The sequence below is a fragment of the Nannobrachium achirus genome, assembly GCF_963921795.1.
Source record: "Nannobrachium achirus genome assembly, chromosome: 6".
Classification (NCBI taxonomy): Eukaryota; Metazoa; Chordata; class Actinopteri; order Myctophiformes; family Myctophidae; genus Nannobrachium; species Nannobrachium achirus.
Genome location: NC_137815.1, coordinates 31,180,214 through 31,199,520, shown reverse-complemented (window position 1 = coordinate 31,199,520; position 19,307 = coordinate 31,180,214). Strand labels below are relative to the sequence as shown.

Here is a 19,307-nt window from a genome sequence, read left to right as displayed (position 1 = left end):
CCCAGAATTTGGTGTGACGCCCCTGCTCCCTCCTCCCAGTGGGACGTGCAGTGAGGACCTCCCTAGGAAGACACTCGGCCATCCGCACTAGACGCCCGCCCCGAACAATCTGAGCTGGCTCCTTTCCCCTGTGACTGAGCCTGAGGCTAAAGCGAGGTAACGTCTGCCAGTGCCAGCTGTTTCATTTACTTCTGGGCATTTTGTGTGTCAGCCATTTTTTCCAAAAAAGCTATCTTTCCACAGGGACATTATAGCCTAATCATGCCATTTGTTTTGGTGTGAACCCATTTGGTTTCATTTTACGCTCTCAAGAGTTAAATCATTGTTATACATCTGCATTAGGCCTACTTCATTTACCAGAAGTCTACACAAATTAGAGAATTAGAAGAATTGTTTTTTTGTTTTGTTTTTTGTTTTTTATCAACCTGCCTGATATCTCCTATGGTACCACATCAATATACAGCATGGAATTGTGAACAAAATCGTAAATGAGGACAACAAAATATTCTACGTTTTGGGTCTGAGTGAGAGGCTAAATCTCATCGAATGGAGGTCTCAACTGCCAAATAAATAATGGACCTTTATGTGAAAGGGTTTGAAAACCACTGATGTACATGACACAGACACGAGATGCAGTGAATCTACTTTTATTGACCTCAGTTTTCACATTAACATGTAACAAGACATTCATATTGTATGATCCTTGTTGCAATATCAATCATATGGATTTGCTTTTCCTTCTGCATCCTTGCCCTAGAATAGATTATTAATGGATGGATGGATGGATGAATGGAGGGAGGGAGAGAGATGGACGATAGATGGATGGAGGGAAGGAGGGAGGGAACGAGGGAGGGAGGGAGGGATGGAAGTTATCTTTTTCCAAGGGTGGGGGTTTTAAAAACGTCTCTGGACGCAATTGGTTAGACCAGACCAATACAGCAACATATATAATGACAAGCCCATATTTGAATACTGGGCCCTGATTGGTCACCCAACTCTTTGTGATGAGGAAATGGGTTCACAATTGGGCAGGGTGGGGGTCAGACCCAAATCCGCCGAAGGCCATTTTTCTTTGCACCGGTTTGGTCTGATTCCAGGCTAGTCCACATCCAGCCACGTAGGAGCTCAGATCCTGGTACTGACAATGACGACGCCAGGCCACCCTGAAACCACCATAAACAAACAACCATTAACAAATAACCATAAAAAAATATACCATAAACAAACAACCATAAACAAATTACCATAAACAAACAACCATAAACAGCTATAAGATTACAACGCCAGCGGTTCTCAAACGTTTTAATTTCAGTTTTACTTGTTGCTGAACCACAAAGTTGGAGTGTAAATCAATGCCCCGGGCCTATAGACGGGTTTCTTGTTTACAAACATTGAGACTAAATGCACAGGTGACTGTATCATGTAATCAGTCCGTCCAATCCCCAAACCTGTTGTTTTGGGGAGCGCTGGTTAAGCCTGGTTTCATTGGCAAATTTTGGTACCGAATCAAACGTGACGTGGACCAGAAACCCGTCTATACTGCGTCACAGTCACAGCTGATAGCAGATCTACAAGGTTACAACGCGTTGCAAAGCAAAATGTTGAGATCTTGTAGACTTGCGCTCTTTGCTACTTTTGCAAAACAAGTGTGTAAAAAGTATCTGTGGATTGTATAGCCATTGTGATTAAAAGTATAATAATAATACTAATAAGGATGATAATCACCATGCTGCGATGCCGTGGGGATCCTGGACAACACGTTTAGCACAGCGGATCGCTACGCTGACGTCATCTGTCAGTAGCTCTAAGATAAAAAAAAAAAGACATGTTGCATCTGTACTCTATTCAAGTCCTACACCAGCCACGTTGAGGACCAACACAGGTGTTCTGATTGGCGTAGGACATTAGTTCTATGCCAATCAGACACATTGAAACACCTGTGTTGGTCCTCAACATGGCCGTTTAGGACTACAAATGCAAACCATGAAATAACACTTCATTCTGCAGCACTACTGACAGTAACAGTACATTTACATTTTGTGCAATTTATTCATTTATTTTTCTGCCATGGCAGATCCCTGAATCCCTGATCTGTATGTTTGGTGTCGGATCGAGCGACATTGCCTCCAATGATCCGATGTTACGTTTGTGCTGTCCAACGTACACCTGTTAGACCAGGGACGTGCAGAGAACGTTAGAAAGGCAAGGTCTGAAATTAGCTAAAAGGGCACTTTTGGCAAAAAAAGAATACAAAATTAGCAGTTCTACAAGCTCTCTGTGAGCTTGTAGATCTGCTATTTTCGTGGCCACGAACACACACTCTTTAGCTACTAAAGATGTGGAGTATACAACATGGATTCTTAGACTAATTATTTGCTCTGCGCTGCTGCGCTTTATGAGCTTGTTGATCTGCAGTTTTACGGTGTTTGATATCGCTGCACACACACACACACACACACACACACACACACACACACACACACATGCACTGACCGCTGCATTGCAGCCCACACGCGTTGATCGCTCCGGGGGTGTCCTCACACCAGAAGCGACTGTTGAGCTGGAAGATCCCATAGTCCGTGGAGCCGTCTGTGTTGTGATTGGTCTCCTGCGTGTTGTAATCCGACTCCCACTTAGACAGACACACCCCTAAAGATGAAAAAACTACAATCATCAGGGTTGCAACGTCTGATTATTACTTTGGTAGTTGCGCGTTGTTAATGTAAAGTGTAGTTGATTATTTGGACATATTTCCCTCTTCCTTCCTACTACAAAATCATATACAGTACTACAATACTAAAAATGAAAACCTAAAAACACCATAAAAACAGTCAGTTCATGAGAGACAACAATATTGCACAACAAGATTCTTCAGCAGCATATAGGAGAAAGGTTAAGGGATATTGCACTTGTACTGGACTATTTCCCCTTTTTATAATTCACAAGTCTAATGGCTTCGGGGACAAAATCTCTTGCAAAATCTCTCCGTTCTGCTCCCGATGCTGCGGTACCTCAGAAGGCAGCACATTGAACAGTCCATGATGTGGGAGGGTAGGGTCAGCAAACAGGCTCATTCGATCTTTGTTAAATCACCCTGCACGATACTACAGCGTTTGTAAACGTTGTCGAGGTGTGAACTTAAAGGTTGTTTTACATCGGTGCATGGCCAATGCCATGCGCGTGAGAGGCCGACGTGTGACACTGCGGACCAATACAACACTGGTCTGAAGTCAACAATGATGTCCTTTGTCTTGTTGACATTCAGGACCAGGTTGTGTGTGTTGCACCAGCCCAACAACTGTCTCACTTCCTCCCTGTAGGCGTACTCCTTGTCGTCCTCCATGATGCCCACAACTGTCGTGTATTAGTGTATATGTTGTTCGCGTATTTCACCATGTGGTTGGTTCTGAAGTTGGCACAGCAGTCATATTTCACCATGTGTGGTTGGTACTGAAGCTGGCACAGCTGGCACAGCAGTCAGGGGGTCATGAGGGTGAACAGCAGTGGACTCAGAACACAGCCCAGAGTTTAAGCCAGTGGCTCACAAACATTTTAATGCCAAGGACCTCCAGATTAATATGTATTTGACCTGTAAGGGACAAGGGTCCATTTGGTTCCCTTTGTACACTCTCAGAGCTACAGACCTGATAGGTCCTTTTGGTTCCATTTGTACACTCTCAGAGTTACAGAACTGTAAGGGTCAATTTGGTTCCTATAACTATTTAACTGGAGACCCCCTGTTTACCCTCAAGGGACCCCTCGGGGGTCCCCGGACAACACCTTGAGAACCGGTGGACTAAACAATAAACTATAGCTTCTTGTACTTACAGTTAGGCAGGCTGTAACCGTGGTAACCATCCATCCCATAGCTCTTGAGGACCCTGGCCCACTCACATCGTGTGAACACCTTGGCGCTGGATGCCCCCACCAGCTATGGGATTGTGTCAACATCATGAAATATTAGTTGATGATTACTGTAATTGTCATTACAAATAATTGCAATTAACATTTTTCTGAACAACTTATGTTTCTATATCAGTGGCTCTCAAACTTTTTCATACAAGGATCCCCATAATTATATGCATTTGACTGCGGACCTCCATCTTAAAATACTAAAACTAGAAATTACACCAGCATTATATATCAGGTCGCCCTTGTTGTGTTCTTTAGCATAACAAAGAATAATACATTACAATGAAATAAATTTGATCTTTATTCATTCTAGTTGACAAACAAACGTGAATTGAATTGAATTGAATTTAAATTAATTGAATTGAATTGAATTGAATTGAATTGAATTGAATTGAATGAACTCACCACTAGCAAAAAGAACAGCAACACCTTCATTCTGGCGAGCTTCTGAACTTCCACAGCAAAATCTGTCCGTTTATATACAGTACTGTACTGTACTCTGTCTCTGTGTGCTGTGCGATGCTGAAATGCTGCGTAGCCTGCCCAGCAAGACTAGTTGAGGCAGATCTACTCCAGAGGTTGACACACATGTGCAGTTTCTGTTTCTGTTATTGTGTATGTGACGTGAAGAGCAGCTGACGGTCTTCTTACAGTAAGCTCACATGATGCATTGTACTTCCTCTTGCTGTCAGTGCTGCCACCAGTGGTGTAGAGTAACTAAGTACATTTACTGAAGTACTGTACTTAATACATTTTGAGTTTTTTGTTTTGTTTTGTTTTGTTTTGTTTTTTGTTTTATTTATTTTGTTACTGGAGTATTTCCAATTTGTACTTCCAACTGCTCCACTACATCTCAGAGGCAAATATGAATTGTACTTTTTACTCTACTGTCTACAAGTATTTGAAAAACTTTAGTTACTAGTTACTTTTTGTACATTTTAATTATTGTTAAAAACACACATTAACCATTTCAGCCCTATTTAAACGTTGGCTATTTGCAGAGGTGGACAAAGTACTTGACCCCAGTACTTGAGTAAGTAGCATACAGATACTCCTGGTCAAATTTACCCCACTACAAGTAAAAGTAGCTCAGTCAAAATGTTACTCAAGTAAGAGTAAAAAAGTTATTGCTTTTAAATATACTGAAGTATTCAAAGTACATGCTTTGAAAAATACTTAAAGTACAAGTAAAAGTAGAAGTAAATGTCTTAATCTTTATATCAATGACTTTATAGGACCTTGTAACTCCTGTTCCATAGAAAAGTAACAACTGTTATCTGAAAACATCTGCACCGCATGCTTGTACTGTAAAACAAATAACAGAAACCCAAATAAAAACATAGAATTCCCACCAGAACCATGGAATTAAATACTTCCTACACCCATACAAGATGTAACAAAGAGGCGAGCGGAGGGGGAAGCCAGAACAGAAACTTTTTTTTGTGACAGCAATTGTATTTTAGGGAAGAATAAAATCAACCAACCTAAGGGCACGGTCACACTGCACTTTTATTCTATCTATGAGGGAGGATTCTGCCAATGCATTTCAATGGGAATGGAGTTTGCTGCCATTTGCAGATTTCTGCAAAAAACAAACAAAAGTTCCATTCCCATTGAAATGCATTCACAGAATCCGCCCTCATACTGTAGGTAGAATAAAAGTGCACTTCATCTCTCAGGATACAGAAGAACAAGAATGGTTGCAGAAAGACCTGACATACCGGTAGGCTATAGTATACAAAATAACATAATGTTTATAAGAGAGATTTTACCTTCTTTGGTTGAGGAATGGACATTTGTATTGCTTGTATATTTGTGCATATCAGCATCATACACTCCAGCAAGCAACATTCCAATGGTGCGACACAAAAATCTGTATCTGTATCTACATCTACAATATCTGACAACACCTCTCATAAACATGCCCACCAGGACAGACTAACCTGGACGCTTTGCGCTGTCAACATTTCATGTTTTCAAAATGCATATTTACCATACAGTTTGTGTTTGTATGGTTATTTCGCAATACCTATTGCGCAATCCTCTGTAGAGCAATGTGTCATTATCATCACCAGAGTCTCAGGTTACAAGAGGGAAGGGGGGGGGGGGGTCAGCTGCACAGGGGGGGAGAGAGAGAGAGAGAGAGAGAGAAAGAGAGGTACGGTACAATACGGTAAGATACAGTACAGTCAGGTACAGTCGGGTACAGTACAGTCAGGTACAGTCGGGTACAGTACAGTACGGTACAGTCGGGTACAGTACAGTATGGTACAGTCGCGTACAGTACAGTCAGGTACGGTACAATACGGTACAGTCAGGTACAGTAGAGTACAGCACAATACGGTACAGTCGGGTACAGTAGAGTACAGCAAAGTACAGTACAATATGGTACAGTCGGGTACAGTAGAGTACAGTAGAGTACAGCACAATACGGTACAGTCGGGTACAGTAGAGTACAGCAAAGTACAGTACAATACGGTACAGTCGGGTACAGTAGAGTACAGCAAAGTACAGTACAATACGGTACAGTCGGGTACAGTAGAGTACAGCAAAGTACAGTACAATACGGTACAGTCGGGTACAGTAGAGTACAGCACAATACGGTACAGTCGGGTACAGTAGACTACAGCAAAGTACAGTACAATACGGTACAGTCGGGTACAGTAGAGTACAGCAAAGTACAGTACAATACGGTACAGTCGGGTACAGTAGAGTACAGCAAAGTACAGTACAATATGGTACAGTCAGGTACAGTAGAGTACAGTAAAGTACAGTACAGTACAGTAAGTGATGGATGTGGATGGATGGATGGATGGATGGATGGATGGATGGATGTGGATGGATGGATGTGGATGGATGGATGGATGGATGGATGGATGGATGTGGATGGATGGATGGATGTGGATGGATGCATGGATGGATGCATGGATGTGGATGGATGCATGGATGGATGCATGGATGTGGATGGATGGATGGATGGATGGATGGATGGATGTGAATGGATGGATGGATGGATGGATGGATGTGGATGGATGGATGGATGGATGTGGATGGATGGATGGATGTGGATGGATGGATGGATGGATGGATGGATGTGGCTGGACGGATGGATGGAGACTGATGGATGGATGTGGATGGACGGATGGATGGATGTGGATGGATGGATGGATGTGGATGGATGGATGTGGATGGACGGATGGATGGATGTGGATGGATGGATGGATGGATGGATGGATGGACCGATGGATGGATGGATGGATGTGGATGGATGGATGGATGTGGATGGATGGATGGATGTGGATGGATGGATGCATGGATGGATGGATGAATGGATGTGGATGGATGGATGTGGATGGATGCATGGATGTGGATGGATGGATGCATGGATGGATGGATGGATGTGGATGGATGGATGGATGGATGTGTATGTGGATGGATGGATGGATGGATGGATGTGGATGGATGGATGGATGTGGATGGATGGATGGATGGATGGATGTGGATGGATGGATGGATGGATGGATGGATGGATGTGGATGGATGGATGGATGTGGATGGATGGATGTGGATGGATGGATGTGGCTGGACGGATGGATGGAGACTGATGGATGGATGTGGATGGACGGATGGATGGATGTGGATGGATGGATGGATGTGGATGGATGGATGTGGATGGACGGATGGATGGATGTGGATGGATGGATGTGGATGGATGGATGGATGGATGGATGGACGGACGGATGGATGGATGGATGTGGATGGATGGATGGATGGATGGATGGATGTGGATGGATGGATGTGGATGGATGGATGGATGTGGATGGATGGATGCATGGATGGATGGATGAATGGATGTGGATGGATGGATGTGGATGGATGGATGGATGTGGATGGATGCATGGATGTGGATGGATGGATGCATGGATGGATGGATGGATGTGGATGGATGGATGGATGGATGTGTATGTGGATGGATGGATGGATGGATGGATAGATGTGGATGGATGGATGGATGGATGTGGATGGATGGATGGATGGATGTGGATGGATGGATGGATGGATGGATGGATGGATGGATGGATGTGGATGGATGGATGGATGGATATGGGTGGATCACTGCTGCAACGTAGCTGTGAGCGCCTGCGAAGCAGGCGCGATCTCTAGATGTGAGCAGCCCGAAGGGCCGCGAACCTCTAGTACTGTACACTTCTCCACTATGATATACCAGTAAGACACCTAAAGGGCGAGGTCGCGCCATCTGTCTTGGCCATCTGTCTTGGCCATACAGTATATTGATTCTGTCGTCTGACATCATACATACTGTACAATCCCTTTTATGCCCATATATGGAGATCCCTGCTCTGAGTATCTGACATCACTGTGATGTCACGAGTGATGTCACAGTGATGTGCCAGGGGAACCCCAGTGTCAGGCATCACATACTAAACTGCGACCTACGGTGGCAAATAATACACTATAAGGTATAATACTAGTTAACTGAACGGAACATAAATGTGAATATACTGTACTGTAGGTACTTGCTGGGGAAGGCACCAGGACCCACGATGATCTAAAAATAACAATTCTGGAGGAATTGTAGCGAAGGATTCTATATGGCTGCAACTGGGCAGGGATCAGATATCTTAATAGGAGACTAGTCACTTTCAACTCTCTGTGTAAGGTTAGGGCCCAGGTCATCCGTCTCCTTGAGTCTTACAATCACCTTTGTATCGCAAGATAGGCCCGGTTCTTCTTATTAACTTTCTTTATTGAGTAATCCTCAATAATTACTCTGAGTCTGGTCCAGCTCAGGTTATCCTCAATGATAACTCTGGGTCTGGTCTGTATAGTTCAGCCCAGGCAACGCTCAATGATTACTTTGGTCTGGTCTGCTTGCTTAGTGATACTTCAGCCGTCGAACAGTGTTGAAAATGTTGGTAACAAAGGTGAAATAATTATCAATTTGTGACAGTTAACACTACGCCTGAAGAGGGAAATGATATATCTACCATAATGTACTAAAAAATGAAATCACTTAGTTTGGCATATCCCACTATTAGAGCACATTAAGCACATTTGACACCTGTAGACGTCAAAGTATCAAAGCAACCACAATCATACAAGTAACAAAGCCCTTTTATTAAAAAGAATAAACATTTTAACCTCAGTTTCAACATGAATAATTCTATAGAATTATTTCACAGATGATAATATTAACTGGGTAAATGTACAGTTGAGTAGTTAAGTAGACCATAACATCATCATGTCTTTGTGGTGATCTGTTCACTCACCTCTCACTCCCACAGCTACAGGAGAAGATGGTCAAGGTCCTTCAAGATGATTATAGGCTAATCCATCAGCACAGCAGTACTGGATCATTAGCAGTATGTTGTGCGTGTCTACTTGCTTTCATGCGTGTCTGCGTGTGTGGGTGCGTGCACGTGTAGGGGCGCATGTACTGTACATGCGGGCACACAAGCATATGTGTTGCGGTAGCCCATGTTGTAGCCTTACTGTAAATACAGTACAGTACTTTGGCCTTCCATAACTAAACTGTAGATAACGCCGTAATTAGATGTGGAGATGGTTGCAACAGTCTCTCTGTGATAACATCCCGGTTTTGTTTCCCTATATACAGTACAAGTGCACCGTTTTTCTCTGGTGTCTCTTACAGTTTATCCAGACAACCAGTTATTGTTTACAGCATTAGTCACACATGTGGATGGTGATTTATTTAACCAAACCAAACTGGGTTGTCAAGTTGCACTGCTCTAAGGTAAGAGGAATGCTGCCTACTGTATGTAGGCTGATGTATTTAATATTTCATCACAATTGATGAGGATGAAAAAAAAAACTATCAGTGTTGCTCTTCAATAGTACATGGATCACTATCTGCAAGTAATGTACATCTGCATTTATTAAGCATGTCAACATTGCACTTTGCCCAAGGCTATACTGTTTGTTTTTGTTTTACACAAGTGTGATACTGTTATTTGTTATTATTCTATTCATAGATATTGAATGATATGTTTTTCTTTCCAGATGTACATCTTCTCTGGGTTCGTTGGCATTTCAATGATCCTTCACATCTGTACACATGTGTCAGCTTTCAGTCTCAGGAACTTCCCACAGGATTGTGAATCAATGTTTCCACAACTTAAAAATGAACACGACTCACATTATAAACCTCAGAGCAGTGATCCACCATTTAAGATCACTTTCACTTACTCCAACATGGAAGACATGATTACAGGTATACAGTCTCTCTCTCTCTCTCTCTCTCTCTCTCTCTCTCTTGCGCGCGCACGCGCACACACACACACACACACACACACACACACACACACACACACACACACACACACACACACACACACACACACACACACACACACACAAATTAAAGCATCAGATTGATTCATTGTCCAACTCATTTTCCAGTGCATCTAGAGAGCAGTCCCTCCATGTATTTCAGGGGGTTTCTGTTAGAGGCGTGGGACCCTCAGACAAAGCGTTCTGTTGGAGCATTTACTTTGCTGGATGATAACTCGTCTCTTCTCCTGGACTGTAATGGATCGCCGGTAAGGCCGTTTTCCTTTTAATCGTTGTTGATAATAGCAGGAGTCAGATTATTGTCACATCACAGGTTGTCAGGTGTAAAACAGGTGATATTATTTTGTGTGCAAGCTCCATTGTTATTTTGCTGTTTTGTACAGAGTGTATTTATATGGGGGCGAGAGTGGCTCAGGGGTAGAGTGGCAGCTTGGCAACCGGAGGGTTCCTAGTTTGATCCCCGAGTTCCCCTAGAGTTACTGCCGAAGTGAACCCCCTAATTGCTCCTGATGAGCAGGTTGGTCCCTTGCAGCATGGTTTCCTCTGCCATCGGTGTCTGAATGTAAAGTGCCTGGGATAAGGGCCCTATTTAAATGCAATATCTTTACCATTTTATACAGTGTGGTAAGTACCTGAGGTCATAGCAGCCATAACAGTTTAGTTTTCATCCTCAGTTATTCATTTGACTTTGTGATGAATTAAATTGAGTTTAATTATTTTTTGGGTCCAGCACTGTTTAAAGAAAGTGTGTGGAATGGATGTGCATTACTCCCTTTTTACCACTGGGTTTAACCCCAGACATTCTGCTAGACATAGAGTCAAGTGAGTCAATGATATCTCTGTAACTGAAATTATGCTTTTTTCTAATCTAGTCCTCTTATCTACTCAGGGTTCAGCAGTAAGCCATAAAAACAACCAACTGAAAAATATCCTTCACGTGAACTGGACTGGACACGGAATGATACTGAACATCTATTTTAGGTTTAAATAATTATGTATTTTAATGGTGTATTGCATTGTTTAGTTAATAGTTAAATTGATTAGCCTACATGGCACAGTATTATGTGGTCATACAGTATATTGAAGTTTGATATTAAGCCTACTAATTCTACAGTAACTCTATGTTTTATTTGTTTCAGAGCCACTTTTCTTGATGATTCTGACATGTTTTGGGAAACGACAAGTGTCATTTCAACAACACAAACTCTAAAGCAAATCACCACAAGCAACACAATGCTATGGAACTCAACTATTCCTACCACAGTACTGCCTACAAACTGCACAGCTCCTGCAGCTTCATCACTGAAATGGCTCAAGGTTTTGTTTTGTTTTTTAAATCAAACTTACTGCAAAAGTATTTTCATGGTGAATGAATTTGCATAGGCACTAACTGTATCACTGTCTGTCTGTCTGTCTGTCTGTCTGTCTGTCTGTCTGTCTGTCTGTCTGTCTGTCTGTCTGTCTGTCTGTCTGTCTGTCCCTCCCTCCCTCTCCCTCACCCATCTCTTTATTTATGTTTGCATGTCTTTTTAATTTGTCCAATTTCTTTATTCAATCCCACCATCATCTTCAGATAAGTATAGCACTCATGATTGGAAGCATTCCTTTCTACACGTTGATTTGGACCATTGATCCTCTTTATCAGGTGAGACTAACTATCACTTCGCATTTCAAGTGGGCTACTTGGGTCGCTAAACAAACAAACAAACAAACAAACATAAAGAAACTGTAATTGTATTTTTCTAGGTGTGCGAAGGTTACCGTTGGGAAGAACGGTTCCAGTGCTGCCAAGAAAACACAGTATGCTTGGTTGCCTACATTTGTTCCAAAAGAGATGCTTATTGATCAAACACACACAGGTACGTTAATAGACATTCTGCCTACCCATAGTTTTCCCTCTCTCCAGACGACCCCCTCCCAGGGAGAACCAGAGGAAGGACTTCCTCCCACTAGTGGAGAAGCAACAGTAGACGTCCCCATCCTAGAACTGTTACTACCTATCAATGTGGCGTCTCTGCTAATTGAGCTGGTTGCCTTGGGTATACTTTGTCAGCTGGAATTCAAAATGGTGAGTGCAACTACACTGATATGACGTGTACAGTATTATCTCTCTGTCTCTGTCTCTCTTGTGTATATGGATATATGGATATTCTGTATTGCCGTATTTTAAATATGTGCCCAGAACTCAACCAGTGTGGTTGGTGCGTGCGTGCGTGCGTGCGTGCGTGCGCGCATGTTTTCAGGTCACACTCATAACTCTTGCTTGTGTGATGTTACTATCCAGAAGTAAGCTACGATACAGACGAGAGCGCGACAAGAACAAGAAGTATCTGTAAGTATCTGAAGGTGTCAGTTACAGTCCTTAGTATTTAGTGATTTGGTACCACATACTGTAACTAATACCATTCATTTCTATTCCCTTTTCTTTTCAGGTTTATTGCTGTCCGAGTGGTTTCCTTCATTCATGAGATTGGTAACAGTAAGGAAATCAATCTAATAGTGATCTCCATATATGGAGCTGACCTCTACATCTGATTCCCAGATGATGCCCTGTTAGGGCAACCACACTAATAGAATCCCTTTTATGCCCATCAATATTAAGCCCATATCTGGGAATGCCCATACAATAGAATCCCTTTTATGGCCCATCAATATTAAGCCCATATCTGGGAATGCCCATACAATAGAAACCCTTTTATGCCATCAATATTAAGCTCATATCTGGGAATGCCCATACAATAGAAACCCTTTTATGCCATCAATATTAAGCTCATATCTGGGAATGCCCATAGGCCTGTATGGACATACTGTATTGTGTATTGTGTCAGTTTAAGCATTGTGGTTGCCGCGACATGAGTCACACTTGCAAATGAATTACGTCCTTCTCCCTTTTATGCACATACCGGTAAATGGAGATCCTTGTCCTCTATATCTGATTCCCAGATTATGCCCTGTTAGGGCAACCACACTGTGCCTAAGGGCTTTTGTTACTGGTATATAGGCATAGCAGTGGCAGCCATTTTGTGGTGCCATAGATCAAAACCCCTTTAATGTTTTTCCCATAGAGTTCTACGAAAATATTTATATTAATTCTGCTGAGTTGAGAATCAAGCCATCCAGGATTCTGGTGAAACATGACCATAAACGTTGGGTCTCTGCTTTTATATATATGTATGGTAAACTGTCTTGAGACAACTTGTCCTTCTGCACTATTATTTCTTTATTGAATCCTCCATGGCGTTAACTGTCTAAGGAAAATAGACAAAGCACTAGATTTCAGTTCACTGCTACAACAGTTTTGTTAGGTTTGTTTTCATTTACCTGTCCTTTATATTGAAGGTTTTCATGATTGTGTCTCAAACCCAGTTGCTGCCATCTACGCTGGTCTGTGGAAGATAGAAGAGATGCAGGATTTTGAAGCAGCTCTGAAAGTGATGGACGGCTTTACTGTCTGTAGGCTCCTGTTTTACATTCTAGTCTTAATAACCATCATCATAGGTGAATTGGTCATTTTATTTCTCCGCTATAAACACAGTATTGGTTTGTGCAGTTATTATTATTGATTAAAAAGCAGAACAAACCTTTTGTCTTGTTTCTGTTGCAGGCTATGTATCAGGATACAGATACAAGGTGAGAATAGTGTGATGCCCACTAAGTGTGATCACAATTAGTGTGATTGTTTTCTGTGTCAAAGTGTTTTGAGACTGACTGTATATTATTTATTCTTCTAAAGTAACCCAGTTTGTGTGATTTATTTCATCCTCAACTTAAAACAATAATAACTCTGGTCAATAGGTGGCAGTGTTGGCCCAAGTTTGAGAACTGGCTCACCGGGGTGTACTCTTGCGCAAGCGCTCTGATCTCTCATAGCCAAGAGAGCACGGTGAACTAACGTCAACACGTTTGCTGTCTCCACTTCTTTCTAACATATTACATATTCACCTGTTTCCAGGTATGTAGAACCATAAAGGGAACATCAGAACGTGTCTCTATGTTTATGTAATGTACTGGGTTAATAGAATTTACTTTGAGGCCGAATTGAGAGTAATATCTGAGTTTGAAAAGTGAAAAGTTTGTCCTTTGAAGTGCCGACCTGTTAACGTAATGGCCGCGGCCACGTTTCTGCTGTTGTGCTTAATGTTAAGTGTTTGGGCATCACTCCTCCATTATTTGAGAAGGTTTATGTTTGATTCTGTGCTTGCTCCATTTATTATTTTGTGTACATACTGTATGAAGTACAGCTTTTGGGGAAATGGTTTAAAACCATGCTGGTACTATGGGTAAATATGTTCAATGGGATACTTATTATTACTGCTACTGTTTTGTACTGAGTCCTTGATGCTTTTTAGCATCTTTACAGTAAAATGCACCTTAGATGCAAGCCAATTAAAAGACCAAAACGAATTTGGGAAGTGCTTTATGTAAAGATACTGTTACAGAGGGGACATGTGTATCTTTTTGAATGCAAAATGGACCAAAATGATGACAGAGTATTGTATTGTTTTTGGTTTATTGTTTTGAAGGTTCTGTGAACAAGGAAATGTAACTGAAATGTGAAATGGATGAATATATGGATATATAATGACAAGGAATGTGAATGTATAGTAAATGTCTAGATAGACAGAAAGCCACAGTACAGTATTAAATGCTGAGTGAAAGAAGACAGTATTATTGATGCTGGGTAAAAATGTATAAGATTAAAGGACAAGTGCAAGTAGTAGCCAGTGAGGGAATTTATTGTATTGTTTGATGATTGTGAATAAACATAGCCAAGAGAGCACGGTGAACTAACGTCAACACGTTTGCTGTCTCCACTTCTTTCTAACATATTCACCTGTTTCCAGGTTATCACATATCTGCTGCTTGGTGCCGTATTCCTACGGTAGCTGCAACAATAGTATAATTGTTATTTGTTATTCGTCGCTGTCAGGTGGAAACCTTGTGTGTCCAAAACGGTTACTTTTCAGGAAATATAACAAAAAGAACAAATGGATCCAATGTAGTTAATATTATTTAGTTCGTGCTTTTCATTGGTTCAATATTTATAGACCACTTCACTTTCACTAAAACACAAAGTTAGAAAATTTACAAAATAGCCGATCTACCAGTACAAGAGCAAAGCTGGCCTGAACTTAAGTTAGATAGGCTAGTTTTGCTATTTCTGTATGACGCTAGTATGACAAAGTACAGAAGAGCACAAAAAAAACATACAAGTTGACAGATACAGTGCAAGGTTTCTGACTGACAGGAATTATTTATTATTATTGTTATAATTTAATTATATTCATTTGTTGTGTGAGCATATTTAAATCACTACAGAAAGTCGAATATGAACTTGAATATAACTTCAATCAAGAATGGGAAGAGAGAGAAATATATTTTAAAAAAAAGAATGTTAAAAAACAATTTCACCCACCTGTAAACCTGTGATGTGTGACATTGAAGTTGTTTCAGATTTTTCCAACATGATGCTAATTCAATGATTATTCTCTCTTTCTCCAGGAACTGAATGATGTGTTCAGATCCAAGGCGGCTGAAGCGGTTCTCTGTTCTATTTTCTATGTTGTAAACATTGGTTTTGTTATAGCTCTCCTCCTTATGATTTTGTAAGTAATGATTGTAGCACTCACTGGTTTTAAACACTTTGATGTTGCTAAGTGCTTGTTGATGTTGATTGATTGCTTTTTTTATTTTATTTATACTGTCAAAACATGCATGACCGTGTAAATTATTTGTACATATCTGACAAGGATTAAAAATAAAATCTTATCTAGTGTGAAGTGAGCGTTGCTATTTATTCATTGGTTAATTTCATTAAGCGCCCACAACGCGCGCGCGCGCGCGCGCGCGCGCGCGCACACACACACACACACACACACACACACACACACACACACACACACACACACACACACACACACACACACACACACACACACACACACACACACACACACACACAAATAACGCTGCTTATATATTCCCATTGTGGTCATTTGAGTGTAATGTGTGTAAACCAATAGAGTGTATGTGTAAACTGAGAGACTTGTGTTTGGGATATAATATAATCCCTAATAAGTATATTCATATCATTTAAACATACAGTAATAGACAAATAAACTATCAAAGAACATGGGTACTGTAAATGGAACCTGTTCTCAACTAATTGATGGTTATAAATCATTAGGTCCAGCTACTATTAGCAGCTCAGAGGCCTTGTGGTTAGAGCGTCTGCCTTGAGACTGGGTGGTCTGGGTTCAATCCCTGAGTCATACCAAAGACTATAGAGAAATGGTGCCCAATGCCTTCCTCCTTGGCACTCAGCATCAAGGGCTAATTACAAAACTGCAAAAAATTGCAAAAAAAAAATAAAGAACCACACTCTTATCCAAACAGCTTGCACACAACAATTCCAAAAGTTAGTTATTCATGCAGGTATCACTGAGGTTTTGAGCACTTGCCAAGATGCAGTGCACGGGTTTGGCTTGCAGCCAAATGGGGCTGTCAGCACATTGACTGTATGACCATGTACAGTTCGACAGTTATTATAGGCCAACCAACATGCAGTTGTGGAGGTTCATCCTTGGCTGGACAGTAGTTACGATAGAAAATGCTGAAGGATTCTGTATTGATTAAATCCATGTTTCTGGAACTCCATGATACAAAATGTGCACCAAACATGACATCTAAGCACATGTTCCATGTACGTAGACATATTAGATGTAAATACTGTACATATGTTGTACTTTAGCCTTCCATACAGTACATGTGGGCTACGGTACCATAGATAACACATAATTGCATGTAGCGAGGGTTACAAGAGTCTATCTGTACATCCTAGTTCCATTCTGCAGCCTGGGTGTCAATTATTGCAGTAGTCTATATCCAGACAGCTTTTAACATTTAACCAAGTCTCTATTCATTTGTCTGGGCTTGTCAAGTTGTCAAGTGCTGCTCCAAGGTAAGAGCCTATGTAATGTATTTAATATTATATACCGGGCTGAGGAGTAGGTGGGACCGCGCCGAAGGCTTTGGAACAGCCTGCCCTTCTATATTAGAATTGCTGATTCTATCGAGGCTTTTAAATCCCTTATTAAAACCCACTTTTGTTCTTTAGCTTTTAACCACACTGAAGTGTATGTGTTGATCTGTTATTTGTGTGATGTGATGATGTGTGACTTTGTTGTTGTTGTTTTTGCACTGTCACACCTTTGTTGTTGTTGTTGTTTCACCCTGTAGCACTTGGGTCAATTTCGTTTGTTGTAAATGTGTTGTATAGTTGTATTGATGATTAGAATATAGATAGATTAATCAGTTATTTTTGTACTGTTTGTGGACAAACTACTTATCTTATCATTAGAATTACTATGGTTATGTCTCACAAAAGTGAGGGGCGTAAAAAGTAATTCTGAGTAAGGGCAGTTAGGCATATATAGGCAAAATACACAATTGCAATAACAAATCTCTTAACCTTGAGACATGAAGTATCAAAATAAACAAAGTAATGAGTTGTAAATGCTCTTCAATAGTACATGGATCACTGTCTGCAAGTATTCCACATCTTCATTTATTAAGCATGTAAACCTTTTTCAAAAGGCTATATTGTAAAGAACTCCATGTGTTTGTTTTTGTTTTACACAAGTCTGATACTGCATGTTATGTTATTATTCTATTCATAGATATTAAACGATATTTATACATAATGTTCATGTTTTTCTTTCCAGATGTACATCTTCTCTGGGTTTGTTGGCATTTCAATGATCCTTCACATCTGTACACATGTGTCAGCTTTCAGTCTCAGGAACTTCCCACAGGATTGTGAATCAATGTTTCCACAACTTAAAAATGGACACGACTTACATTATAAACCACAGAGCAGTGATCCACCATTTAAGATCACTTTCACTCACTCTTACATGGAAGACACGATTACAGGTATAGATACAGTCTCTCTCACACGCACGCACGCACGCACGCACACACGCACGCACGCACTCACACAAATTAACTCATCAGTTTACAGTAATTGTCCAACTCATTTTCCAGTGCATCTAGAGAGCAGTCCCTCCATGTATTTCAGGGGGTTTCTGTTAGAAGCGTGGGACCCTCAGACAAAGCGTTCTGTTGGAACATTTACTTTGCTGGATGATAACTCGTCTCTTCTCCTGGACTGTAATGGATCGCCGGTAAGACCGTTTTCCTTTTAATCGGTGTTGATAGCAGGAGCCATAACATGTGTTAACTTAGCATACACATGTTCAATTTAGTTTTCATTCTCAGTTATTTGACTTTGTGATGAATGAAGTTGAACATGAACCTCATGGTTTAAGGACCACCTCACCTCTGGGACAACCAGATCTTATTTTATTGTTGTTTGGGACACGATCAACACAATCCTGAGTTATTTTTTGTGTTCAATCTGTGTTTTTGGATATTTTAGTATTTCAGCATGCTACAACTGGTCATATGATGCTTTGTAGCATGATATTGCATCATATGATGCAAAATCATATGACATCATATGACCAGTTGTAGCATGCTGAAATACTAAAATATCTAAAAACACAGATTGAACACAAAAAATAACTCAGGATTGTGTTGATTGTGTCCCAAACAACAATAAAATAAGATCTGATTGTCCCAGAGGTGAGGTGGTACTTTAGACAGTTGTCCTGGAGTGTTGGAACTATGTTGTTTAGCATAACCTCACAAACAAAGACACAAACAAAGACACCAGATCTTGGTCCATTATGGGCCCTTGCGTGACCTCTGTCTGTCTTTAAAACTGCTGATCACAACCATTGTCCATCACCCTTATGAAACTGCCATGTGATGTTCTTACTCTTTGTGTGGTCCGATTCTATTCATAAAAATATCTATAATAATGTGCTCTGTTCTACTGACAAGAACACACAGTGGCAGGTTTTGGTGGTCTATAGTTCACAGGTCAAGGTCACTAAACAACACAAAGCATGCACAAAAACTACATTCCATTATAACTACTAAACTGGTAACACTGGGTGAATTCAAACAATTATTATAATGATAACTCAGAGAATGTC

General features: G+C 40.9%; 1 protein-coding gene across 1 annotated transcript; it reads right to left on the bottom strand.

Annotated features, from left to right (window-relative positions):
* Nucleotides 1-707: 707 nt before the first annotated feature.
* Nucleotides 708-4,424, bottom strand: LOC308286706 (lysozyme C II-like). Its single transcript, XM_080727803.1, has 5 exons — nt 4,318-4,424; nt 3,829-3,931; nt 2,494-2,649; nt 1,726-1,804; nt 708-1,163 (listed from the first exon to the last, which is right to left on the bottom strand). The coding sequence occupies exons 1-5, from the start codon at nt 4,345-4,347 to the stop codon at nt 1,019-1,021; spliced, it is 513 nt and encodes a 170-aa protein (XP_080583929.1). The 5' UTR covers nt 4,348-4,424; the 3' UTR covers nt 708-1,018.
* Between the last annotated feature and the right edge of the window lie 14,883 nt (nt 4,425-19,307).

Coding starts and splice junctions, on each gene's coding strand:
- LOC308286706 (XM_080727803.1), bottom strand. CDS start 4,347: ATGAAGGTGTTGCTGTTCTTTTTGCTAGTG. Junction 2,650..3,828: donor CGGTTACAGCCTGCCTAACT/GTAAGTACAAGA, acceptor TTTCATCTTTAG/GGGTGTGTCTGTCTAAGTGG. Junction 1,164..1,725: donor CCCCACGGCATCGCAGCATG/GTGATTATCATC, acceptor TGGTGGTTTCAG/GGTGGCCTGGCGTCGTCATT.